Source organism: Typopeltis vanoorti, chromosome 4 (assembly GCF_054136105.1).
Source record: "Typopeltis vanoorti isolate ZY-2024b chromosome 4, IOZ_Tvanoo_1.0, whole genome shotgun sequence".
NCBI classification, from domain to species: Eukaryota; Metazoa; Arthropoda; class Arachnida; order Uropygi; family Thelyphonidae; genus Typopeltis; species Typopeltis vanoorti.
Window position 1 is genome coordinate 157,219,626 of NC_143552.1, and position 16,754 is coordinate 157,236,379.

At 35.1% G+C, this 16,754-nt stretch overlaps 1 protein-coding gene across 1 annotated transcript in view; it reads left to right on the forward strand.

Moving 5' to 3' along the window:
• Window positions 1-16,754, forward strand: part of LOC150107785 (pre-rRNA 2'-O-ribose RNA methyltransferase FTSJ3) — a 288,470-nt gene that overhangs the window by 185,537 nt on the left and 86,179 nt on the right. Inside the window, exons 13-14 of the mRNA XM_090391539.1 lie at window positions 6,362-6,433; window positions 13,718-13,825. Coding sequence (XP_090247665.1) covers window positions 6,362-6,433; window positions 13,718-13,825 — 180 coding nt within the window. The remainder of the gene's footprint in view (window positions 1-6,361; window positions 6,434-13,717; window positions 13,826-16,754) is intronic.

Here is a 16,754-nt window from a genome sequence, read left to right on the forward strand (position 1 = left end):
CTAAAAAGAGCTCTCGTACAATCTCACCCTAGTGCAGTAGGGCTTGATGACATCCATTATGAAATGATAAAACATCTATCATCATCCTCTATGGATCTTCTTCTTTTATTATACAATAGAATACTTATAGAGGAAGAGTTTCCAAATTCTTGGCATAAGTCAATTGTCATTGCTATCCCAAAACCAGGAAAAGATTCAACACAAGCAAATAATTACTGACCCATTGCTCTGACCAGCTATCTTTGTAAGATACTAGAGAAAATGGTTAATGCCAGTTCTTTTTTTGGTATTTAGAAAGCAACAATCTTCTCTCCAATACACAATGAGGTTTCCGTAGACATCGATCAACTTTAGACCATTTGGTTCGTTTAGAAACTTGTATAAGAGATACATTTCTGAAGCAAGAACATCTTGTCTCATTTTTTTTTTTTTTTTTGACATGGAAAAAGCTTATGACACAGCCTCGAGATATGGCATATTAAAAGACCTCTATAACCTAGATCTCAAAGGACACCTCCCTATATTTATTAAAAACTTTCTGGCCAGGAGAACTTTCCAAGTCAGAGTAGGAAATTTGCTATCTCGACCTGTCATCAAGAACAGGGTGTCCCCCAAGGCTCTTTCTTAAGTGTGACCCTTTTTGCGATTAAAATTAACTCAATCATTGAACAGCTTCCTGCCACTGTAAACAATGCTCTATATGTTGATGACTTTACAATTTACTGTCACTCACGTAACATGAGGGTAATTGAAAGACAACTTCAGCAAGCAATTGATCATGTCTCTCTGTGGGCTCTTAATAATGGATTTAGGTTTTCAACAGAAAAAAGTATCTGTGTACACTTCTGTCGAAAACGCATTCATCACCCAGATCCTGAACTAAGAATGGGACAACTGTTATTCCAGTAGCTACAGAAACCAAGTTCTTGGGACTCATCTTGGACAGAAAACTCAAAGTTTCTATGTTGAAGCAAATGAATGGGCTCTATCACTTCGACGGGAACAGTTATCTCTTAATTTCACCCTAAAAATAAAATCTCTCCCGGATCACCCTACATGGAATAGTAGTGTAATTAATAGTAGTGATTGAGCTTCCCAATAGGCATTGGGAAGCTCAATCACACACATCAACCTGCTATAAATCCTTTTGGTATGAATATTAAAAGAAACTGTGCAAGCTGTTAGTATAAATGTTGACAACATTAGCTACACTAAACATAACAGCATTCCTCCATGGCAGGCTTGCACACCATCCCTCAACCTCTCACTTTGTTAGCTACAGAAATCTTATACCCCATCATCCATTTACCTGCAATTGTTTAATGCACACAGAGCAGCACACACTGATTTCTTTCTCAGCTATACTGATGGTTCAAGAACTAATACCTCTGTTGGCTGTGTTTCCTGACTTTATTATCTCAAATCAGATCCCACCAGACTGCAGTAATTATACAGCAGAGTTACATGCCATTCAGCTTGTATTTGTGCATATAAAAGAAAACTACTACCAAAAGTGTATAATTTATACAGACTCACTGAGCTCTTTACAGGCTATCTCTTTTCCTATGTATAATCGATATTCAGTACTTTATGAGGTGCTACACCTGTTTCACAAAATGAAAATCCTTAATTTTGATGTTCAGTTCTTCTGGATTCCCAGCCACATCGGAATTAAGGGAAATGAGGTTGCAGATGCAGCTGCTAAATCAGCTCATACCTTCTCCACATACTGTTGGACAGTTCCATATACAGACTACAGACAGCTTACAAGACCAAAGCTAATTGCTAAGTGGGAGTCAACATGGCAAGAAGCATTAACAAACTAATTATGTAACATAAAAATGATGGTACAACATGACAAAATTTCATGCCGGCTGGGGCATCACCCGATTAAACACGGCTCCCATTGTTTTCACCAGAGAACCAGGGAGAACAGCGAAAAGTCAGCTACTGGAACAAATCTGAAACAAACCGCAACTTAACATCACCAGAGTTAAAGATTGGTACTATCAACATAAGAAGCCTGAATGGCAAAGAAATGGAGCTAGCTGACGAATTAGATAAGTACCAGATCGACATAATAGGGGTGACTGAAACAAAAAAGACAAACACTGGTGAGATCTTTCTGAGCAATAAATACAAAATGTTATATTCAGGAAATGAAAATCAAGGAAAAGAAGTAGTTGCCATAGTATTCAACACAAAATACGAGGTAATCTTCTTGAATGGCAGTCAGTCTCAGGTAGAGTAATGTGGGCAAATATGAGAATGGGGAACCGGACAATGAGACTTATTTGTGCCTATGGTCCCACAGAAGGTTCTACTAAGGTAGAAGTGGAGGAATTTTTTGAGGCTTTAGAAAAAGCAACTGACACAATGAAAAAGGAAAAGTTGGTCCTTGTTGGGGATCTAAATAGCAGAGTAGGAAATGATTGTGAGACATACAAAAATATTTTGGGTAAATTTGGAGAAAAGAGCAAAGCTAATAATAATGGCAAATATCTGTTGGATTTCTGCTCAGGACATGGATTGGTTATTACTAACACCATGTTCCAACATAAAAATGTGCACAAATTCACATGGAGAGAAGAGGCTAGGAATAAGAAAAGTCTCATTGACTATGTTATTGTTGATAGTGATGTTTTCTCCCTGGTGCACGACACCAGAGTGTACAGAGGATTTGAAATTGGAAGCGGTCACTATTTAGTCTTGAGCAGGATAAAATTGAATTTCATATTGAAAAGAATAACATGTAGGAAAGTTTTAAAGCGAATAAAAGTTGAGCAGCTCTCAGATGTGAACTGTAGACTAAAATACACAAAGATTATTGAAGAAAAAATGAAAGAGTTTGAGAAAACAGGAATCAAACCTTGGAGATTCAGTGGCAAACTCTGAAGAAAACATTGATTGATTCTGCCAGAGAGGCATGTGGTGAGGTTGTCTGCAAGGATAAAAAAAAATCAGAACTCCCTGGTGGACACAGGAAGTTAAAGAGGCAGTGAAGGAAAAGAAGAAAGCATATCAAAAGTTCCTGTCAAGTAAGTCAGCTTGTGCTCTTAGAGAATACAGAGACAAATGCAAGAATGCTAAGCATTGTATAAAACTAGCTAAACAAAAGTCATGGGAGGACTTTGGCAAGAATATAGAAAATAAATATCAAGAAGGTGGCAAAATATTCTGGAGGTTGTTGAAGAAGCTTAGGAATGGAAGAAAGAGAGCTGTAAAAGGAGTTAGAGATGATACAGGTGATATGAAAATGGGAGAAAAAGATATCCTTGAAGTATGGAGTAATTACTTTGAAAAACTGCTAAATGAAACAAGCAGTGATAGCACAGTGGTAATAAACAGTCAACAGACATACATTCAGGAATATATATCCATACTTGAAGTAGAAAAAGCCATCAAAGGCTTGAAATGTGGAAAGGCAGCAGGAGTAGATGATATTCGACCAGAAATGCTGAAGTATGGTGGTATAAGAGTCTTACAGTGGCTGCACTGCATAGTTCAGAAAGCCTGGACAGAGGGACGAATTCCCGATGATTGGAGTAGAGCTCTCATAGTACCCATATATAAAAAGGGAAATAAAACTGAATGTGAGAATTACAGAGGTATTTCCCTACTGAGTGTTCCTGGCAAGATCTATGCAAGTATACTTGAGAAACGGTTGAGAAGAATTGTGGAAGAAAAGCTTGGTGAAGAACAAGCTGGATTCAGGCCAAATAGAGGCTGTCAGGATCAGATCTTCACTTTACGACAAATAGGCGAGAAAGCATGGGAATATAACAAAGATCTGTATTTAAGTTTTGTCGATTTGGAAAAGGCATATGACAAGGTGCCAAGAGAGAAGCTATTCAATACGCTGCAGTTATATGGTGTCAATGGGGCATTATATCAAGCAATACTTAGTCTTTATTTGAGTTGTGAGTCAGCAGTTAGAATTGAAGGAAGTACAGGAAGATGGTTTAATGTTAAATCTGGTGTGAGACAAGGATGTACATTATCCCCTCTGTTATTCATTATCTATATGGATCACATTATGAAGGAAAGTGGTATTAAACATGATATCAAAATAGGAGATGTTAATGTCAGCTCTTTGCTTTATGCGAATGATGTTATACTTCTAAATAAATCCTCTACATGTCTGTAAGATGCTCTGACTAAATTGAATAGCTGTTATAATAGATATGGTATGAAGGTCAGCAATAAAAAGACAAAGACAATGAAAATAGATAGAATCATTGAAAATGTCAACTGTGTTGTGAATGGAGAACCTGTGGAACAAGTGAAACATTTCAGCTACGTAGGCACGATTTTTAGTGAAGATGGTAAATTAAATAAAGAAATAGACAACAGAATCAGCAAAGCTGGTATGGTAGCAAGTCAATTGAATAAATTCATATGGAATAAGAGAGAAATTAGTTGGAACACTAAATTAGCTATATACAAGACTGTGTTCAAACCAGTTTTAACTTATGGATCTGAGAGCTGGGTCAGAAGTAAAATACTTGATCAAAGACTAGAGACTGCAGATATGAGAGTCCTGAGAATGATTATAGGCATGAGCAGATGGCATTAATGGCAATATCATATTAAAAACGAGGATATTAGGAAAGAACTTGACATTATCAACATCCAGGAATGCGTTAGCAGAGATAATCTCAGGTGGTATGGTCACTTAAACAGAATGGGCGAAGAAAGATTAGTAAAACAAGTGTTCTCTGCCAGGTTGGCAGGAAAACAACCCAGAGGAAGACGAAGATATAGGTGGATTGATACAGTACAAAGTGCCTTAGATGATAGAAATATAAGATCTGATAATGTTGGAGTCTTGACAAGTAACAGACTGATTTGGAGGAAAATTGTAGATATAGCAAGTTAGTAATGATGTAATTTGTTTCATGTAGTACTATCATATCCTGTACACCCCTTGAGGGTAAATGACAGGAATTTGACGATGATGATAAATCTGAAATTAAACACTATCATTCTAGTCAACGTATAAAGAAAAGAGGAGGTTGTTCTTGCTAGGCTCTGCATATGTTACAGCCACCTTATGCATTCTCATTTACTGAGAGCCCTCCCATATGTGAAAAATGCAACACACATCTCACTATTCATCATATTCTGGTAGATTGTCAAAAATTTACACGAGAGAGGAATGAAATTTTCACTTATCTAACTAAGCCATATACACTCAGTAAAATGGTAGCAGACTCAGTTAAATTGCATGATGTTTTTAATTTTTTAGAAAGAATAAATTTGTTCAAACACATTTGACTATAAATTTGTTTATATGTAAATACTGTTTTGCTTATGTACATATTATTCATTAGGCTAAATCTGACCAATTATGTATTACCGTAGGCCTTGATCTTGTATATTTGTATCACCCTGCTGTAATTTTGTTAATATGTAAATACCATAATGCTAAACTTAAATTTTATGCATATATGCTGTATGATAATTCCTTTCTGACTCTTTAAATATCAGGATAATAATGTTTGTTGTAATCTTACTATATGTAGATACTGCTTTCCTTGACTTGATTTGTATATATATCTTAACCTGTACTGTTATTTATTTATTTATGTACTGCTGAAATCTCTACAGTAATTTTGTTTATATGTAGATACTGCATTGCTTAACATTAATTTTGTGTATGCATTTTATTTACTACTTTATTTTTCGATTAATCATGTAGTGGTGTAGGACACCTTGTCTGTTTGTGTACCTTATAGTAATTCTGTTTATACTACATTGCTAAATTTAATTTTCATCCATGCATATTGTATAATAATCCCTTTTTGCCCATTTTTGTACTGCTGTAAAAGCATCTATTATAATTTTGCATATATGTACATACTGCATTCCTTGGCTTAGTGTTGTGTATTTTGTGTATTAACTTATATTAATAACTATTTTTGCACTACTGTAATAACCTCTGACCTTGTGTGTTGCTGTGGCCTCTGTAGCAGTTCTGTTTATCTATAGATGCTGCTTTGTGGAACTAGATTCTTGTACAGACATATTGTTTGCAATTTTCTGTGAATGCTAATGTTGTAACTTTTAGTATGGCACAGTATGACCATTGTAGTTTTTATGCCAAATAAACTATAAACCAACCAATCAACCTTTTCTGTACTCTTAATATTTTGACCAGTTCTTTAAAAATCATGTTTTACAAATTTTCAATCCTCTATCTGCCAGTATTCTCAGGCGTTTTAATTTCTTTTGCTTTATCAATATTACCCATTTCCTGATACTATGCCCATGAAAATTTAGAATTAGTAATATTTAATTCATTTAATGTTTATGTTAAATGTGTATATTTCATCTTATGTATTTGGTTTTGATTTTGCAGCTGTGAATTCAGAAACATCTAAATACCAAGAAAATGAATTACAAAATATTGCAGAGACTGAGAAAAAGATAGGTATGTAATCCGTGCTGGATAATTTTGCTAAAGTGCACAATTACATCCTTATTAGTTATTTTTATTATATTATAAAATTTCTGCATGCATCCAAATAAAAGAACTTGGGTTTTGGACCAATAAAGGCATGAGATAACTTTAATTTATGACTCTAGTACGATGGAGCAAGAAATTTGTCTACAGCTTTGTGACAGATTATATGCCCTTTCTTATAGTGCATCCCTGCAAATAATTTCATTAATTAAAATGAAATAAAATGCTAAAATTAAAAATATTTATGCACAGTAAATGTTACTGATTATTAGAATCAGATTTTTGGTTGGAAAAAAAAAAGTTGGATAATTAGAACATGTAACGTCTTTGAATAGAACACATAATGCGATTCTTGACGTTTTCTGAGTAATTTCATTGTATTCCTTGTGGTGATAATCTTTCACCTGTGATGTTCTGGTAGGGTGTGGATACTGATTAACCAACCATAGCAGATTACAGATGCAAACCATCTTATGCTTTGTATCCATATTTTTTAGTGGCGTTTCAATAGCACAGTTCACATCCATGTTTGAGTAGTGTCTAAAAATGTTATGGTGAGTAGGGTGGTTAGAAAGCAGAAGCTCTACTCTGTATTATTCCTCATTGCATTAATTTTTTAACTATATTTTACACTTTATTATGCTTTTATTTCAATTTTCCACTAAGAGACATTAGGCACATCTAGGATGGCAACTATGAGCTCTGTGAATCATCCAGTTCCAATATTTCTAAAATCAAACATAACACAACAAAATTTTGTTTGAAGCTGTTGAGGAGAAAACTGGATATTCTTATGTGCAAATCAATTCCAAAATCACATCTAAGATGAACTAACACTGTGCTGGAGGAGGAATCATTATCACATGAGTTATGAACTATTGCCAGTATTATCCATTGAAACCTGTACTGTGCATTATACATTATACAAAATCCTCCCTCTCTACCTTTTAACAAATGCCTGGGAAAAGTTTTGAGAATCTCAGGTGGTTCTTGATATCTCTAAGGGTTGATCAGGTTAGGTAGAAAGGCATATTGAGTAAGTTCCAATCATTATGGTCTGATTTATGCAACTGTATTATCAGCTTTCTCTCTGGACAAGCATTACATATGAAGGTGAATGGATCTTATCCTCAAACTTTACAACTACTGTCTATAATATAAAATGATAAGCCTTTTTTTGTAATGTTTTTTGTTAAGTTATTTGTTTCTTCACTTCTATTATGTCTATCTAGTACTTATCCAATTCCTCTGCTAACTCCATTTCTTTGCCATTCTGGCTTCTTATGTTGATAGTACCAATCTTGAGCTTTGTTGATGTTGAGTTGGAGTGTTTCAGGATTTGTTCCAGTAGTTGACTTTTTGCTGTTTGCCCTGGTTCCCTGACAAAAACAACATGGGCTTTGTTTAACTGGGCAATGCCCAGCTGACAAAATTCTGTTATGTTGTACCATTATTTTATGTGGTTTAAGCCAATAAGGATACAATTTGGTCAGTTAAATCCCAAATTGCCATCCCATCGTCATTGGTTCAGTATCCAGGTAGACACCTAACAGGACACACCATGAGAAGGTGAGGAATTGGACATTAGGTCAGAAGCCCTGGTCATTTATCTGCATTCTTTTAAAGGCTATGTGGATGTCTCCTCTCAGTTATACAACTTTGACCCTTAAGCACCCCTATATATATATATATATATATATATATATATATATGTTACCGCTAAAGTGCAGAAATCAGTTATTCTGCAGATTATCTAGGTATTGTGCAGATTAACTACGGTGATCCATTAATGTGCAGAAAATTGTTTCATTTCTCAAATTACCTAGGTAATCTGCACATTACCTACTAGGCACTTGTTAAAGTGAAAATAAGATCTTTGCTGGAACAACAGCAACGTTTCTGTATGTTTAAATTAAGATAATGTTATTTATTTATTTTTTGATATCTAAAGAATCAATCATCAATCAATTAATATAATACAAGGAATCAAACGGTTTAAAATATTATTACAATTAAGAATAAACATATGATAAAATTATGTTTACTTATTAAAAAACCAAACTAAAAGTGGAGGGAGAGGGGGGAAGGAGTAGGGAAAGGAAATGAGAGAAACAAACTTTTGAACTTTAACGATACGGAAGCCGTTAATGTGCACATTACCTAGGTAAAATGCGGAAAACTCTTGATTCCTCACGTTAACGGAGCAAATCAGTTAATCTGCAGATTAACTAGGTAATGTGCACATTAACGGTTTTCGCACTTTAGCGGTAACATATATATATGATAATCCATTGTATTTACTCAGTAATGTTCATATTTTTTACTGACTGAATTCCGAGAATTAGACAAACGATTAATTTTATTTAACACACAACATGTTTCGTCGGAAAGCCGACTTCAGGTGTGAGAACATTGAAAGTATGTGTATATATAGATATACAGACACACGCACGCACATATACATGTATACACCATTTTCCCTTGCCTGTCAGGGCCAAGTAATTTGGCTTCTTGGAAACTAGCGTAGTGCTTTGATAATCCAGTCTTATCTACATTGTGTAGCAAAATTAACTAGGCATATGTTCTTCTGGTCTTTTTTTCCTGTTTTGTGGAATGAAAAACACGAGAGTCTGGGACCTGCCACCTCTTGTATATTGAAATGATGTTAAAATATTAAATTGTAGAAAGAATTCATAATGAATGAAGATCATGAACTTGAAACTTTAGTTTTTAAAATACTGTATTTGCCAGCATTTAAGACGCACCCCCTTTTTTGTACACATTTTTTAGGAAAAATAGATTTTTTAGATCCTCTTCCTGATTCTGCCAAGTTCTTATAAAATATTAAATTGTAGAAAGAATTCATAATAAATAAAGATCATGATTATTATCATTCATAATAAATAAATAAATATTTTAAAAACTGAAACCTCAGTTTTTAAAATACCGTATTTGCCGGCGTATACGCACCCCCTTTTTTGTATACATTTTTTAGGAAAAAAAGATTTTTTAGATCCTCTTCCTGATTCAGTCAAGTTCTTATCATTTTCTCAGTTGGGGGGTAGCTCGAAATGCCTCTCTGCAGCCCTATTACCATGTTCTTTAGCATACACAATCACACGTAGCTTGTATGCAATATTGTAGCAATGCCGACGTTTTTAGCCATAATTTGCCAAGAAATTTAGAGAAAATTTAACGACAGAAATTTATCTATCACTATTCACAACAACCACGACAACAATTGCAAAGTTTAAACGAATAGGGACACAGCTGTGATCGTCGATGACAGCACATGCGCATCCACTGAACTCTACATAGTTGGAATGCTCTTGCACACTAACTTATATCACTAACTTATATCATTACTAACTTCCTATCTACAATTTTCCTCCAAATCAGTCTATTACTTGTCAAGACTCCAACATTATCAGATCTTATATTTCTATCGTCTAAGGTACTTTGTACCATATCAATCCACCTATATCTTGGTCTTCCTCTGGGTCGTTTTCCTGCCAACCTGGCATAGAACACTTGTTTTGCTAATCTTTCCTCGCCCATTCTGTTTAAATGACCATACCACCTGAGATTAGCTCTGTTAACGCATTCCTGGATGCTGACAATGTCAAGGTCTTTCCTAATATCCTCATTTTTAATATGATATTGCCATTGATGCCATCGGTTCATGCCGCTAATCTTTCTCAGGACTCTCATATCTGCGGTCTCTAGTCTTTGGTCAAGTGTTTTACTTCTGACCCAGCTCTCAGATCCATAAGTTAAAACTGGTTTGAACACTGTCTTGTATAGAGCTAATTTAGTGTTCCGACTAATTTCTCTCTTATTCCATATGAATTTATTCAGTTGACTTTCTACCATACCAGCTTTGCTGATTCTGTTGTCTATTTCCATATTTAATTTACCATCTTCAGTAAAAATCGTGCCTAAGTAGCTGAAATGTTTTACTTATTCCACAGGTTCTCCATTCACAACACAGTTGACATTTTCAATGATTCTGCCTATTTTCATTGCCTTTGTCTTTTTATTGCTGACCTTCATACCATATCTATTACAACAGCTATTCAATTTAGTCAGAGAATCTTGCAGACTTGTAGAAGATTTATTTAGAAGTATAACATCATCTGCATAAAGCAAAGAGCTGACATTAACATCTCCAATTTTGATATCATGTTTAATACCACTTTCCTTCATAATGTGATCCATATAGATAATGAATAACAGAGGGGATAATGTACATCCTTGTCTCACACCAGATTTAACATTAAACCATCTTCCTGTACTTCCTTCAATTCTAACTGCTGACTTACAACTCAAATAAAGACTAAGTATTGCTTGATATAATGCCCCATTGACACCATATAATTGCAGCGTATTGAATAGCTTCTCTCTTGGCACCTTATCATATGCCTTTTCCAAATCGACAAAACTTAAATACAGATCTTTCTTATATTCCCATGCTTTCTCGACTATTTGTCGTAAAGTGAAGATCTGATCCTGACAGCCTCTGTTTGGCCTGAATCCAGCTTGTTCTTCACCAAGCTTTTCTTCCACAATTCTTCTCAACCGTTTCTCAATTATACTTGCATAGATTTTGCCAGGAACACTCAGTAAGGAAATACCTCTGTAATTCTCACATTCAGTTTTATTTCCCTTTTTATATATGGGTACTATGAGAGCTCTACTCCAATCATCGGGAATTCGTCCCTCTGTCCAGGCTTTCTGAACTATGCAGTGCAGCCACTGTAAGACTCTTATACCACCATGCTTCAGCATTTCTGGTCGAATATCATCTACTCCAGCTGCCTTTCCACATTTCAAGCCTTTGATGGCTTTTTCTACTTCAAGTATGGATATGTATTCCTGCTGCATGCCTGGTCAGTGTTTTTTACTATTGTGCTATCATCACTGCTTGCTTCATTTAGCAGTTTTTCAAAGTAATTACTCCATACTTCAAGGATATCTTTTTTTCCAGTTTTCATGTCACCTGCATCATCTCTAACTCCTTTTACAGCACTCTTTCCTCCATTCCTAAGCTTCTTCAACAACCTCCAGAATATTTTGCTACCTTCTTGATATTTATTTTCTATATTCTTGCCAAAGTCCTGCCATGACTTTTGTTTAGCTAGTTTTACACAGTGTTTAGCATTCTTGCATTTGTCTCTGTATTCTCTAAGAGCACAAGCTGACTGATTTGACAGGAACTTTTGATATGCTTTCTTCTTTTCCTTCACTGCCACTTTAACTTCCTGTGTCCACCAGGGAGTTCTGATTTTTCTATCCTTGCAGACAACCTCACCACATGCCTCTCTGGCTGAATCAATCAGTGTTTTCTTGAAGGCTTGCCACTGAATCTCCAAGGTTTGGTTCCTGTTCTCAAACTCTTTCATTTTTTCTTCAATAATCTTTGTGTATTTTAGTCTACAGTTCACATCTGAGAGCTGCTCAACTTTTATTCGCTTTAAAACTTTCCTACATGTTATTCTTTTCAATATGAAATTCAATTTTATCCTGTTCAAGACTAAATAGTGATCACTTCCAATTTCAAATCCTCTGTACACTCTGGTGTCCTGCACCAGGGAGAAAACATCACTATCAACAATAACATAGTCAATGAGACTTTTCTTATTCCTAGCCTCTTCTCTCAATGTGAATTTATGCACATTTTTATGTTGGAACATGGTGTTAGTAATAACCAGTCCATGTCCTCAGCAGAAATCGAACAGATATTTGCCATTATTATTAGCTTTGCTCTTTTCTCCAAATTTTCCCAAAATATTTTTGTATGACTCACAATCATTTCCTACTCTGCTATTTAGATCCCCAACAAGGACCAACTTTTCATTTTTCATTGTGTCAGTTGCTTTTTCTAACGCATCATAAAATTCCTCCACTTCTACCTTAGTAGAACCTTCTGTGGGACCATAGGCACAAATAAGTCTCATTGTCCAGTTCCCCATTCTCATATTTGCCCACATTACTCTACCTGAGACTGACTGCCATTCAAGAAGATTACCTCGTATTTTGTGTTGAATACTATGGCAACTACTTCTTTTCCTTGATTTTCATTGCCTGAATATAACATTTTGCATTTATTGCTCAGAAAGATCTCACCAGTTTTGGTCTTTTTTGTTTCAGTCACCCCTATTATATCGGTCTGGTACTTATCTAATTCCTCAGCTAGCTCCATTTCTTTGCCATTCAGGCTTCTTACATTGATAGTACCGATCTTTAACTCTGGTGATGTTGAGTTGGGGTTTGTTTTCATATTTGTTCCAGTAGCTGACTTTTCGTTGTTCACCCTGGTTCCCTGGCGAAAACAATGAGGGCCTTGTTTAACCGGGCGACGCCCCAGCCGTCATGAAATTTTGTCATGTTGTACCATCATTTTTTTTATTTTGGTTTAGCCAATAAGAATACAATTTGGTCGGCTAAATCCCAAATTGCCAGCCCATCCTCGTTCATTCAGTATCCAAGTAGATACCCAACAGGGTGCACCACGAGAAGGTGAGGATTGGACATTAGGTCAGAAGCCCTGGTCGGTTCTCCGCATTCCTTTAAAGGCTATGTGGAGGTCTCCTCTCAGTTATACAACTTCGACCCTTAAGCACCCCGTGTGTCTTATAAGTGATGTTTATTTATTCTTATGGTCTCCCCCCACCCCATCCCTAATCATTTAGGACTGGTTGAGTCCTCCTAATGAGGGATTAAGTCTATGACTGTAAATCTGTGTATGTTCACTGGCCAATTTGCCTGTTCTGAGGGACAAAAATGCGAGTTTCTGAAAAAAAACTGAAAAACTCTTTACCTCTGTATGAGACTGGCTAACTCACCTTTAGTCGAAAGAGACCAAATAAAGGTTCCTCTTGTCATAGATGGATATCGAACCCAGGTCTTTCCAACCAAAGGGCTTCATCTTCTTTGATCTGATGCATATCAGATCAAAGAGGATCTAATAAGTGATGTATACATTGAACACTTTTCATGTGTATATTCTTTAATTGCTTAAAGGACATGTCAATTTCATGTATATATTCTGCCTAATTATTTACTATTACTTACCTTGCTGCTAGTTGGGGCTTTTGTCTGTTTTGCTTACAGATGGTTATTTTTGATTTGTTGGAGTGCAAACTTTGTTTCACAATTATTGAAGTGAAATAAGCATCCTGGAATTTTGTATAATTTATGTAAACTGTCAAAAATGTACTTTAAAAATCAGAAATATTTTCTAATTTTCAGTTAACCTTGCCAGTAACACTGAGAGGTATGATAATGATGACAATGAAGAACAGGAGGATAGGAACACTGACCAGGATGGTGATGAACAAAATTTACACCAGCAAAAAGGTAATTTTAGACACTTCATTTTATAGAATATTTCAGAATGCTTGTGTTTATTTTATTTTGTATCTATATATTGCATCGTTGACATAAGAGAACTGATCTCTGGTGATTAATGAGAAATTAGGTGTTTGATTTGATAACTAAAATTTAGTGATACTTTTTTTATTAACTGTTATTGAGTCAGTTGGATTGCTTAGTGCATCACATTTTGCACAATAATCACAGAGATTCATAAATAGGGAAAAAATACCTATTTATGTTACTTAGTTTATTTAGCAGACAAATTTAATATAATTATCACATTATCCAGTATGAATTGTTCAATTACTAAAACTGGAAATGAATCATGCATCTGCTGCATCTGTCTCGCTCGCCAAGCTCTGAAAATCATTCTGAACTCCCTGATTTCTTAAAGCTTGATTTGCTGCAGTCCATATCTCTAAAAGATACTGTCAGCTGAGCCAGTATTGTAAAGATCAATTGGTTTTCGTGCATGTGTGTAATCTTAAGATTTTACTAAACTTAACCAGATTTGTATCCAGATTAGGAGATGCATAAATATTCAGTAAGACTATTTACGAACTTTGCACTCTTTAAAATAAAAAAAAAAAAATACACACATCATTGTCATCATCAGCCTTTGTCGATCCACTGCAGGATGAAGGCCTTTCCAAGATTACTCCAAAACTGTCTGTCCATTGCTTTTCTTTCCCATGTCACTCCTGCAAATCTGATGATATCATCAATCTACCATGATTTCGGTCGGCGTCGGCGTGGTTGTTTTTCCTCTTGTGAAATATCCAGTACTTGTTTCGTCCATCATTGATCTTATCTTTGAGCAATATGCCCAGTCCATTGCCACTTCAAATGTTTCATTCCTCCTATGATGTCAGAGACTTCGGTTTGATTTCTTATCCACGTATTCCTTTTGTGATCCATTGTCATACCAAGCATACTTTTTTCCATACTAAATTGTGTCGTTCTTAATTTTTGAATTTCCTTTGCATTTAGTGTCCATGTTTCACAGCCATATGTCAGTATAGGAAGAATACATTGGTTAAACACATTTCTCTTCAGGCATAATGGTAGTTGGCTTTTGAATATTAAATGCAATTTTCCAAATGCTTTCCACCAAAGCATCGTGCGTCTTTTAATTTCATCTGTAATATTTTGCTTCATTGATATCTGTTGTCTTAAGTGTATATGTAATGATCTGCTTGTTTAATTTCATCATTATTGATTTTTATTAGTTTTGGTTGGACATAACTATTGAACTTAACTTGGCTCTTCTTTATGTTTATCTTTAGGCCAGCTGTTTTGCTAGCAATTTGAAGTTCATGGATACGAGCCTGTAATTCATGCGCAGTTGAAGTAAAGATAACTATGTCATCTCCAAAGTGTAAATGGCTTAAATATTTTCCATTTATCTTCAGACCTTTCCCATCCCCATCAAGAAGTTTGAATATTTCTTCTAGGCAGGCACGCTGTGAATAATTTTGAAGATATTGTATCACCCCGTCTTATACCTCTCTGCATTTCCACAGTAGAAATGTTTCCATTGAAATGAATTGCTGCTGTGGCATTGGTGTATGCTGATTTGATGGTCCTGACATATGGCTCCTCCACTTGTTAGTTTCGTAATGATTTAAATATTGTGCAAGTGTTTACTGAATCAGAGGCTTTCTTATAATCAATAAAACCAAAACATAATTATAACCGATATTCATTACACCGTTCAATAATCTGTTGTACAACTTGAATATGGTCCATTGTACTAAAGTCATTTCGAAAGCCTGCCTGTTCTTTTGGTTGTGATAGGTCTAGAGTCGTACAAAGCCTATGAGCTAAGACTTTTGTAAATACTTTGTAAACCACCGATAGTAGACTGATGGGTCAGTAGTTGAACAAGTCTTCTACTTCACCTTGTTATGTATCAGAATTAGGGCAGCCTTCTTCCATGTTCTTGATATATCATTTTTCTTCAGACATAAGGTAAATAATTTTGCTAAGATTTTATAGATCATTTCTCCACTTGCTTTTAGAAGTTCAGCTATACACCATCCTCACTTGTAGCTTTTCCATTTTGCAAGCTTTGGATGCTTTGCATAACTTCTTCTGGTAGAATCTGTGGTACTACAGCTATTTCATAGCTGTCTTCTTCTTCTTCATTTAATTCATTGTCCTGATACAATACTGAGTAAAATTCTTCAATTCTTTTTGCTATAGCATATCTATCTCTAGTTATGGACCCATCTTGTAGTTTGACTGCAACCATCTGTTTATTGCTTTTCATCAATTGCTGTTTGACATTTTTGAGACTACAGTTGTTTGTTGTATGAATTTACAATTGAATTTTCTTCTGTGATATGTTTTCTGATCGTTTTGCACAATTCAGTGTATTCAATTTCATTCTGTAGATTATTTGATTGTTTCATTTCTTTTCGTTTCTTCAGAAATTTTGTCTTGTTTCTGTTCTGTGGTACCAGCTATTTCAAGAGAGCATTATAAAAAGTTTTAGGTAATGTCATTAACTTTCTCATGGATTAACATTGTCATCTATAATAAGATTTTTTTAAATCTCTTGTTTAGTTCATGTTGGAATATATCTTTATTAATGTTGAGTTTGTGCACATCTACATCTATGTTTTGCTTTGATCTTCGAAACATTTTCGTTCTTTCTTTTTGGCAGTTTATTTGACTCTTACTGTATACCATACGATGGTCCAATGTTGAGGGTGTTTATAACAGAGCAATCTTTGAAAGATCTTTTTCTTATTGCTGAGGTTAAAGTCAGTTTCACTAAGTTTCTCATTTGGACTTTTCCATGTCTACTTCCGATATTCTTTTCCTACAAATTCTATTACCCTTGCTTCTCTATTCATCTCTCGTGCCATATCCAAAATTTCCCATTGAGCTTTCATCTGATTATTGT